Below are 12009 nucleotides of genomic sequence, written 5' to 3' on the forward strand. Positions count from 1 at the left end.
GAATACGATACATACATGTAACAAGGATACGATCAATACATGTAACAAGAATATGATCAATACATGTAACAAGAATACGATCAATACATGTAACAAGGATACGATACATACATGTAACAAGGATACGATCAAAATAGTAACAAGGATACGATCAATACATGTAACAAGGATACGATACATACATGTAACAAGGACACGATACATACATGTAACAAGGATATGATCAATACATGTAACAAGAATACGATCAAAATAGTAACAAGGATACGATCAATACATGTAACAAGGATATGATCAATACATGTAACAAGAATACGATCAATACATGTAACAAGGATACGATACATACATGTAACAAGGACACGATACATACATGTAACAAGGATATGATCAATACATGTAACAAGGATACGATCAATACATGTAACAAGAATACGATCAATACATGTAACAAGGATACGATACATACATGTAACAAGGATATGATACATACATGTAACAAGGATATGATCAATACATGTAACAAGAATACGATCAATACATGTAACAAGGATACGATCAATACATGTAACAAGGATATGATACATACATGTAACAAGGATACGATACATATATGTAACAAGGATACGATACATACATGTAACAAGGATACGATCAATACATGTAACAAGGATACGATCAAAATAGTAACAAGGATACGATCAATACATGTAACAAGGATACGATCAAAATAGTAACAAGAATACGATCAATACATGTAACAAGGATACGATTAATACATGTAACAAGGATACGATCAATACATGTAACAAGGATACGATCAATACATGTAACAAGGATACGATCAATACATGTAACAAGAATATGATCAATACATGTAACAAGAATACGATCAATACATGTAACAAGGATACGATCAATACATGTAACAAGGATACGATTAATACATGTAACAAGGATACGATCAATACATGTAACAAGGATACGATCAATACATGTAACAAGGATACGATTAATACATGTAACAAGAATATGATACATACATGTAACAAGAATACGATCAATACATGTAACAAGGATACGATCAATACATGTAACAAGGATACGATTAATACATGTAACAAGGATACGATCAATACATGTAACAAGGATACGATCAATACATGTAACAAGGATACGATTAATACATGTAACAAGAATATGATACATACATGTAACAAGAATACGATCAATACATGTAACAAGGATACGATCAATACATGTAACAAGGATACGATTAATACATGTAACAAGGATACGATCAATACATGTAACAAGGATACGATCAATACATGTAACAAGGATACGATTAATACATGTAACAAGAATACGATCAATACATGTAACAAGGATACGATCAATACATGTAACAAGGATACGATTAATACATGTAACAAGAATATGATACATACATGTAACAAGAATACGATCAATACATGTAACAAGGATACGATCAATACATGTAACAAGGATACGATCAATACATGTAACAAGGATTTACTTTGCTCATTTAAATGTTTCATTACTTTTACCAATAAATTAAATGAGACACAAGGCAAGTTTATTTGTGTAGCACTTTTCATACACAAGGCAGACTCAAAGTGCTTCACATCATAACATTTCATACAATAAAGTGAAATAAAATGCAGGAATTAAAAGACAATTAAAAACAGCAAATAAAATTATAAATTAAAATCTTATTGAAATTGTTTAATTAAAAGCAGAGGTTAAAAGTGCAATGAAGGTAAAGTTTAGCAGAAGGCGAAGCTGAACATACGTTTTCAGTCTTGTTTTAAACGTGGTCAGAGTTTAAGTCTTAAATCTTCAGGAAGTTTGTTCCAGCTGTTTGTTGCGTAGTAACTAAATGATGCTTTCCCATGATTTGTATTTACTCTGGGAATCACTAACATTGTGTCAGAAGATCTTAGTGATCTTGAAGGCTTATGTAGTGGAAGCATATCAGTGATATACTTTGCCCCTAAACCATGTAGTGATTTATATGTGAGCAGTAGGATTTTGAAATGAATTCTCTGACATACTGGGAGCCGATGTAAGGATTTAAGAATTGCTGTAATGTGCTCACATTTTTTGGTCTTTGTTAGAACTCTAGCAGCAGCGTTCTGAACAAGCTGGAGCTGCCTGACAGGTTTTTTTTGGAAGACCTGCAAGGAGACCATGACAATAGTCTAGCCTACTAGTTATAAAGGCATGTACAAGTGTTTCTAAGTCTTGAGCTGACATGAGCCCTCTAAGTCGTGCGACATTTCTGAGGTGGTAGTAGGCCGATTGTGTTACTGATTTGATGTGACTCTCCAAGTGTAAATCTGAATCCATAATAAACCCCAGATTTCTGGCTTATTTGATGTTTTCAGGGACAAAGAGTGAAGGTGTTGGCGATAGTCGTTTGGTGATAGCACTACATAGATTTGGGTGTCATCAGCGTAGCAATGGTGGTCAATTTTATTTCTTTGCATGATTTGTCCTAGTGGGAGCATGTAGATGTTGAATAAAGTCGGCCCTAAGATCGAACCTTGGGGGACTCCACACGTTCCGTCGGTTGTTTCTGATACGAAGTCACCAATGGAAACAAAATAGTTCCTGTCTTGTAGATATGACCTGAACCAGCTTAAGACTGTGCCTGAGAGCCCCACCCAGTTTTCCTACCTGTCCAAAAGTATTGAGTGGTCGACCGTATCAAATGTAGCACTGAGGTCTAATAGCATTAATATTGAAGTTTTGCCAGAGTCTGTGTTAAGACGGATGTCATTTACAACTTTAATAAGTATAATAATACATAAATAATTAATTAATACATAAGAAGGTGTTTTGATATTTCTATCGACTGTTGGGATCTAGAACCATTAGTTATAATTGCGTAGCACCTCGGGTCACCAGCAGTACAACTTTAACTGAAAGAAAAGTACAGATATCACCTTCTTAAATGACCAGATTGGTCCTGAATTCAAAGGACTAAACAGTTCAGCAGCAGTATTTTAGAAGGTGTTTTACTGGGATAAACATGCTGATATTGGTTTTTAGTACCAATGAATATCAGCATTTTAATGTGAAGCTACTTTATTTACTGGGTACATTTGTATTATTGTATTAAATCATTGCAGATACTTGTTTATGTAAAACGCATTTTTCTTGTAGTAGAAGAGATGTAGTAGAAGTACAGTATTAAGTACTAGACAATTAAAATACTCCAGTAAAGTACTGAGGTGTGTGTTTGTGTGTTTTACAGAAAGTGCCCGGATGGGTTTGTGTGTCTGAAGGCGGGAAGGAACCCAAACTACGGCTACACGAGCTTCGACAGCTTCGGCTGGGCCTTCCTGTCCTTGTTCCGCCTGATGACTCAGGACTACTGGGAAAACCTCTACCACCAGGTAAACGCCCACTGGCCCCGCCACTCAGAGAGGAAGAGTCCTAAACCTCCAGCAGGGGGCGACTCCTCTGCTCCCATAGACGTCTATGAGGAAACGACTCGACTTCTCTCTGGATTTATTCGGCAGACGCTGCGCTCGGCCGGTAAGACCTACATGGTGTTCTTCGTGGTGGTGATCTTCCTGGGCTCCTTCTACCTGGTCAACCTCATCCTGGCCGTGGTCGCCATGGCCTACGAGGAGCAGAACCAGGCGACCATCGCCGAGGCCTGCCAGAAGGAGCGGGAGTTCCAGGTTGCCATGGAGATGCTGAAGAAGGAGCAGCAGGTAGACGCAATCGGACGCGGCTTCCTGTCCTGATTTACAGAAGGAACAGGAGTGTTTTATAATTGATTTACATATATATATATATATATATATATATATATATGATAATAATACTCCTCTTAGATAACCTGAATCTGAGCTAAACTTTGATTGGCCAGTCTGTGTTTCAAGGGGCGGGACTTAGATATGAGTCAATCAAGGAGAGGTGATCCCTGTGAATAGCTTGACCTAGCTTATGTTTTACACTTCATGTCTGCTGATTGAATAGTTCTGAGTGGTCTGTGGACCATTTCCATTCTAAATAAAATGAGCATTTGTTATAATATGATGCCTTGCAAAGACATTAAGACTAATAGCATTTGTTTTCCAACCTTAAACCATTTTCCGGAAATATTTGCTCCATAAATAATAAGTAATATTCTAAGAAGTAAGAAGCCAAAGCATTGTGTGTTAAAGCTGCATTCTGTGTGGTGACCAGCAGGGGGCGACTCCTCTGCTCCCATAGACGTCTATGAGGAAATGACTCTACTTCTCTGTAGTGACCAGCAGGGGGCGACTCCTCTGCTCCCATAGACGTCTATGAGGAAATGACTCTACTTCTCTGTAGTGACCAGCAGGGGGCGACTCCTCTGCTCCCATAGACGTCTATGAGGAAATGACTCTACTTCTCTGTAGTGACCAGCAGGGGGCGACTCCTCTGCTCCCATAGACGTCTATGAGGAAATGACTCTACTTCTCTGTAGTGACCAGCAGGGGGCGACTCCTCTGCTCCCATAGACGTCTATGAGGAAATGACTCTACTTCTCTGTAGTGACCAGCAGGGGGCGACTCCTCTGCTCCCATAGACGTCTATGAGGAAATGACTCTACTTCTCTGTAGTGACCAGCAGGGGGCGACTCCTCTGCTGCCATAGACGTCTATGAGGAAATGACTCTACTTCTCTGTAGTGACCAGCAGGGGGCGACTCCTCTGCTGCCATAGACGTCTATGAGGAAATGACTCTACTTCTCTGTAGTGACCAGCAGGGGGCGACTCCTCTGCTCCCATAGACGTCTATGAGGAAATGACTCTACTTCTCTGTAGTGACCAGCAGGGGGCGACTCCTCTGCTCCCATAGACGTCTATGAGGAAATGACTCTACTTCTCTGTAGTGACCAGCAGGGGGCGACTCCTCTGCTCCCATAGACGTCTATGAGGAAATGACTCTACTTCTCTGTAGTGACCAGCAGGGGGAGACTCCTCTGCTCCCATAGACGTCTATGAGGAAATGACTCTACTTCTGTCTTGATTTATTCCCTCAGTAAACATTGTAAACATGAGTTTATGGTCAAGTCTTCTTCAACACAGATGATGTTCATTTAGTGAATGATGGTCCATTTAGAGACAAACAGACCATGAAGCAGGGGATGCTTTGGGGCGGGGCTTAGGGTGATTGACAGGTCTCGGCGCCGGAATTGCAAAAATTGGCAAAGTCAATTTCGAGCTTCAAAATGTCAGTCCTCCAACCAGCGGGTTACGTAACCATGACTACGTCATATGCGGTACGAGTTGGATCCGTCCAATTAAGACTTTGTTTGTCAGGCCGCCGCCCAGAAGCTCCTGGACTCTGACTCCATGTCACCGGATCTCTCCCCGTTTGGTCTGCCTTCGGACGGCGTGGAGGAGCGGAGGCGGAGTCAGGCGCTGGTGGGCGTGTCCGACGTGGAGGCGAACCTGTCGGAGGAGAAGCTGCTGCAGGTGGACATGCCGGAGGGGGGGAAGGTGACGGAGGACGAACACACGCTTTGTCTTTCAGATTCATTCAGACGCATTCAGACTTTAACTCGGGCTGCGTCCTCCTCCAGGTCCTCCATCCTCTCCTGGCTCGCTCCTTCTCCTCCAGGACCCGGCGAAGCAGCCAGGTCTCCTCCGTCTTCAACTTCCGCCTGAGGAGCCGGGGGTCCGAGGGCGAGATGGCCGACGACGAGTACAGCGTCCCGGGCGACGTGGTGGAGGGCGTCGGGGGCCGCACCTACAGCGGCGGCACCTTCGGCGGCACGCTGCCCCAACCGTGGCCCAAACGGAGGCCCAGCACCTACAGCAACGCCAGCAGGAGCTCCCAGGTGAGACCGGAGGGGGCGGAGCTATGAAATGAGATTAATGAGAAGAACTTTGGTGAGAAATAATATGAAATAATATGAAATGAGGCAAAGTGAGATTATCTTAAAATGAGATAATAAATGAGATAATGTAGATTAGGTCAAATATAACATATGGTGTTTGTGTGTGTGTGTGTGTCTGTGTGTGTGTGTGTGTGTGTGTGTGTGTGTTTCCAGGTGTTCTATCCGACTCTAAATGTCAACGGGAAGCTGTTTGTCGCCATGGACCAGAACGGGGTTTCCCCGCCTACGCTGCAGGGGCTAGCTGCCTGTCCCATGGAGAAGGTCAAGGAGGAGAGTGTGAGTACCGTGTGTGTGTGTCTGTGTGCGTGTGTGTGTGTGTGTGTGTGTGTAAACAATGGTGAAGTCTGCAGCCGTTCAACACTCATGTGAAGTATGAATCAGCGCTTTGCGTAACTCCACTCTGATATCATGGGCTACACACACACACACACACACACACACACACACACATCTCTACCATCTCAGATAACACACTGAGGTATTCCCCACATCTCTACACACACACACACACACACACACGTGGTGTCACTGCGATGGCATCAGGGGATTAAGACACACATTGCAGCACGCAATGAGGTGTCCTGCACACACACACACACACACACACACACACACACACACACACACACACACACACACACACACATCTAATGGCTGCAGGCCAAAGGACCAAAAATGTTAATGGACCTTCTGGCCAACTACAAAATGTCTGTCAAAGAGACACACACCAACCAATACACAAACCACACAAAGAGAGACAGGATACACAACATAAAGCGCTGAGTTCATTCTGATACGTCACAGTCGCCTCCATCGAGCATCAGGTCAGAGGTCACGGGGACAAACACAGCAGCTCCATCGCCTCCACCTGCTGGCCCCTTACGCTGTGGTACAAGAGGAGGAGGAGAAGGAGGTTTTATTCACCTCCATCTGCTGGACCCCCGTACCTGTATGCGAGCAGGAGGAGGAGGAGGAGGAAACACGGACGAAGAAGAGGAGGAGGAGGACACATAAGAGAAAGACAAGGAGGAGGAGAAGAACAATGTAATATTCAGAGGAGTTTTTGTCTGCTCCTCAGACTGATGAGAGACGAGTGGGAGGACAAGGGAGCGCTTCGTCGCCATGGAAATGTTGCCACGGCGATCTGAAGCCGGGCTTCTGTGTGTGTGTGTGTGTGTGTGTGTGTGTGTGTGTGTGCGTGTGTGTGCGCACTCTCAGACAGGATGTAGGTGTTGTGGTGGGCGGCGACCTTCAGCGACATGCGTCACGTCTCATTGGAGGAGCATTAAGGCTGTTGTGTAATCCCACCTGAGGGAGACGGGTCGTCCAGGTTCCTCTCCGGGGGTCCGAGTGGTCTTAAGCTCCTTTGGGGGTCCGAGTGGTCCTAAGCTCCTCCGAGGGGTCCGAGTGGTCCTAAGCTCCTCCGAGGGGTCCGAGTGGTCCTAAGCTCCTCCGAGGGGTCCGAGTGGTCCTAAGCTCCTCCGGGGGTCCGAGTGGTCCTAAGCTCCTCCGAGGGGTCCGAGTGGTCCTAAGCTCCTCCGGGGGTCCGAGTGGTCCTAAGCTCCTCCGGGGGTCCGAGTGGTCCTAAGCTCCTCCGGGAGGTCAGCGTGGTCCTAAGCTCCTTTGGGGGTCCGAGTGGTCCTAAGCTCCTCCGAGGGGTCCGAGTGGTCCTAAGCTCCTCCGGGGGTCCGAGTGGTCCTAAGCTCCTCCGAGGGGTCCGAGTGGTCCTAAGCTCCTCCGGGGGTCCGAGTGGTCCTAAGCTCCTCCGGGGGTCCGAGTGGTCCTAAGCTCCTCCGGGAGGTCAGCGTGGTCCTAAGCTCCTTTGGGGGTCCGAGTGGTCCTAAGCTCCTCCGAGGGGTCCGAGTGGTCCTAAGCTCCTCCGGGGGTCCGAGTGGTCCTAAGCTCCCCCGGGGGTCCGAGTGGTCCTAAGCTCCTCCGGGGGTCCGAGTGGTCCTAAGCTCCTCCGGGGGTCCGAGTGGTCCTAAGCTCCTCCGGGGGTCCGAGTGGTCCTAAGCTCCTCCGAGGGGTCCGAGTGGTCCTAAGCTCCTCCGGGGGTCCGAGTGGTCCTAAGCTCCTTTGGGGGTCCGAGTGGTCCTAAGCTCCTTTGGGGGTCCGAGTGGTCCTAAGCTCCTCTTCCTGCTGAAGCAACATGCAGCTTTCATGTGTTCACACAGGTGTGTATGCTTACTGCCCCCCAGGTGCCCACCTCCACCACGGAGCTCAGCACCGTGCTGTTGCCCCGCCCAGCGTCCACACAGGACTCGGCGAGGAGGGGGAGGACGCTGAGCGCCGCCAGCTACCTCACCGACGCCATGGAGGGTAACACGCGTGTCACATACACAAAGACATATTACACGTTGCACATGTGCGTGTGTGTGTGTGTGTGTGTGTCTGTGTGTATGTGTGTGTGTGTATATGTGTGTGTGTGTGTGTGTGTGTGTGTGTGTGTATATGTATATGTGTGTGTGTGTGTGTGTGTAAATCGGTCTGAATTTTGCATCCATTGAGTCTGTTTGCACTTTGTGGAAAAGTGTGTGCGCTTACATGTAGTTGTGTGTTGCTGGCTTGAGTTTTTATCCTTTGTGTGTGTGTGTGTGTGTGTGTGTGTGTGCTGGCCAAGTCAACCCCAAGGGGACGCTGCCTTTGTTTGAGCAAGAGAGCTGGAAATGAGGAGAGAGAGAGACAGAGAGAGAGACAGACAGACAGACAGATGATCGTTACCCTCATAAAGCACGAGATGCTTCCTGTGTGTTTGATGATATTCATGTAACTGTGTGTGTGTGTGTGTCTCTGTGTGTGTGTGTGTGTGTGCTGAGTCATTGTCCCTGACACTGAGGACGAGAGTCCTCTCTCCCTTCCTTCCCTCCTTCCCTTCACTCCTTTCATCCTTTATCACTTCCCCTCGTCTCACTGTTTGTTGACTTCGTTCTGTCCCATGTGAGTGTTGATCTTCATAGTGACCTTTGACCTCCTTCCTGAGGCGTTTTCAGTCTTTATTGTCATGACGTGTGCGAGTAGATGTCAGCGACTCCTCTGCCCCCCCACAGAGCTGGAGGAGGCCCATAAGAAGTGCCACCCGTGCTGGTACGTGTTCGCCCACCGGTACCTGGTGTGGGGCTGCTGCCCCCGCTGGCTGAGGCTGAAGCAGCAGGTGAACGTCATGGTGATGGACCCCTTCCTGGACCTGGCCATCACCGTGTGCATCGTCCTCAACACGCTCTTCATGGCCATGGAGCACTACCCCATGACCGACGAGTTCAACGGCATGCTGAGCGTCGGCAACCTGGTAGGTGGGGGGGGGGGGGGGCATGATGGAGGATGGAGGATGGAAGGATGGAGGATGGAGGATGGAGGATGGAGGATGGAGGATGGAAGGATGGAAGGATGGAGGATGGAGGATGGAAGGATGGAAGGATGGAGGATGGAAGGATGGAAGGATGGAGGATGGAAGGATGGAGGATGGAGGATGGAAGGATGGAAGGATGGAGGATGGAAGGATGGAAGGATGGAGGATGGAAGGATGGAGGATGGAAGGATGGAAGGATGGAAGGATGGAAGGATGGAAGGATGGAAGGATGGAGGATGGAAGGATGGAGGATGGAAGGATGAAGGATGGAAGGATGGAGGATGGAAGGATGGAGGATGGAGGATGGAAGGATGGAGGATGGAAGGATGGAGGATGGAAGGATGGAAGGATGGAAGGATGGAGGATGGAAGGATGGAGGATGGAAGGATGGAAGGATGAAGGATGGAAGGATGGAGGATGGAAGGATGGAGGATGGAGGATGGAAGGATGGAGGATGGAAGGATGGAAGGATGGAAGGATGGAGGATGGAAGGATGGAGGATGGAGGATGGAGGATGGAGGATGGAAGGATGGAGGATGGAGGATGGAGGATGGAAGGATGGAGAATGAAAGGATGGAGGATGGAAGGATGGAAGGATGGAGGATGGAAGGATGGAGGATGGAAGGATGGAGGATGGAAGGATGAAGGATGGAAGGATGGAGGATGGAAGGATGGAGGATGGAGGATGGAAGGATGGAGGATGGAAGGATGGAAGGATGGAAGGATGGAGGATGGAAGGATGGAGGATGGAGGATGGAGGATGGAAGGATGGAGGATGGAGGATGGAGGATGGAAGGATGGAGGATGGAAGGATGGAAGGATGGAGGATGGAGGATGGAAGGATGGAAGGATGGAGGATGGAAGGATGGAGGATGGAAGGATGGAGGATGGAGGATGGAAGGATGGAGGATGGAAGGATGGAGGATGGAAGGATGGAGGATGGATGTATACATGACAGTCATTTCCTCAAACATGCTTGTGGACACACATGTGGTCATGGTCACGTGTGTGTTTTTCCTGCTGCTCTTTGGCTCACATGCGTTAGCATGTAAGCGCATAGTGACCACGCAGCAGTACACGGGAGGGGGGGCTAAACCCCCCCACTGTGAGGAGGACGAATAGATGTCAGCTAGCATTAATATTCAAATCAAAGTCTGCCGTCCCCCGTTAACTCACCTCCGAGGGGGGGGGGGGGGGCGACCCCGTGACCTTTGAGAACGCCTCCAACCCACAAGCCTCAGAGAGAGGAAAATAGCCCCCGCTCTGCCGGAACGAGGAGGCGTGTTGTTGGTTTTGTTCCCTCGGTGGAGGCGGTGAGGTGCGCTTGATTATCGGAGCTGACAGAAACGGGTCAGACGGTGAACCGCCGTAACTGCCCCCCCAACGGCCCCCAACGCCCCCACCCACACACCCACTCGCAACCCCCCCACCCTCACACCCAATCGCAACACCCCCACACCCCCACACCCCCAACCCTCCCCCCAGTGCTCCTGCAAGCTGACAGGAGCTGATAGGTTGATGCAATATGGTAATTGGTTCACCTGGTGTGTGAGAGACCGCAGGTGCATCACCGTGTTGATCACACACACACACACACACACACACACACACACACAGACACACACACACACAGACACACACACGTCAGGTTCCCTCAGCTCAGCTCGCAGGCTGTTGGAGGCGAGGGATGAAGTTTAGAAGGAGAAACAAGGTGGGGGGGCACGGCTCTGTGTTGGGGTGGGGGTCCAGATGGAGGCCGGTGTGACCTGTGACCCCTGAGAGGCCTGATTAATAAATGAGTGTTTCCCTCAAACGTCACCAGTCGCTCTAGTTCATTCCCTCTGCAGCCTGCGTTTTATTTTGAAAGGGCGTCTCTCATATGAGACGTTTCTGCTATTAAACGATGATCGTTGTGACTTGAGGTCGAACTGCAGAACAGCTGAGTCGTCTTTACGGGATAATTCCTCTAATCCCTGTTTGCAAAGTGTGTCTGTGTGTGTGTGTGTGTGTGTGTGTGTGTGTGTGTCTGTGTGTCTCATGTGACTATATCAATATTGCTGCAGATCAGCTGGGTGTAAAGAAGCAGTGTGTTGTGTCACAATAATAAATGCTCATAAGCATAAAGATGATGAGCTGGTGATTCAGGCTCCAGATTCTACAATTATTTAAATAAAAGCAGCCGTGACGCCGCAGGCTGCTGCTGATATTTGACAGCTGAACTCTGTTGAGCTTTGCCAATGTCAGCAGCAACACAACGCCGCACAAAGCCGCACAACGGCCCACAGCACCAAACCAGGGATTCAAACCGGCAACCCGGAGCTCTCGAGGCCGGTCATCTCGAAGTTTTTGTCCCGAGAGGCTGATCTGATGTTACTGATAGGAGCGTGATGGAGGAGCTAATCATCGCACAACAGAGCTAATGAGCTGGTGTGGGTGTGTGTGTGTGAGCGTGTGTGTGTGTGTGTGTGTGTGAGCGTGTGTGCGTGTGAGTGTGTGTGTGTGTGTGTGTGAGAGAGAGATGTCACCCTAGAAAGAGATGGGTTTTGTGCAAAAATAGTCCCACTAAACCTCGCTGTGTGAAACACACACACGCTGAGAAGCACGGACACACACACACACACACACACAGATGCACACGTTGTAAAGCAGAGCAAAGCAAACCCTGACGAGCTGAGGTCTGCAGGGGGGGGCAGGGGGGCGGGGCTTAAAGGATCAAAACCACAGAAGAAAACAACACAGAAGAGTGGAGTTT

The 12009-nt window shown here is 48.1% G+C and overlaps 1 protein-coding gene across 1 annotated transcript in view; it reads left to right on the plus strand.

Moving 5' to 3' along the window:
- LOC120813002 (sodium channel protein type 3 subunit alpha-like) overlaps positions 1–12009 on the plus strand; it is a 70363-nt gene that overhangs the window by 27037 nt on the left and 31317 nt on the right. The window contains exons 9-15 of the mRNA XM_078096374.1: positions 3284–3425; positions 3552–3749; positions 5331–5510; positions 5594–5851; positions 6065–6187; positions 8110–8230; positions 8959–9197. Of these exons, the coding sequence (XP_077952500.1) occupies positions 3284–3425; positions 3552–3749; positions 5331–5510; positions 5594–5851; positions 6065–6187; positions 8110–8230; positions 8959–9197 (1261 nt within the window). The remainder of the gene's footprint in view (positions 1–3283; positions 3426–3551; positions 3750–5330; positions 5511–5593; positions 5852–6064; positions 6188–8109; positions 8231–8958; positions 9198–12009) is intronic.

The sequence above is a fragment of the Gasterosteus aculeatus genome, chromosome 21, assembly GCF_964276395.1.
Source record: "Gasterosteus aculeatus chromosome 21, fGasAcu3.hap1.1, whole genome shotgun sequence".
Classification (NCBI taxonomy): Eukaryota; Metazoa; Chordata; class Actinopteri; order Perciformes; family Gasterosteidae; genus Gasterosteus; species Gasterosteus aculeatus.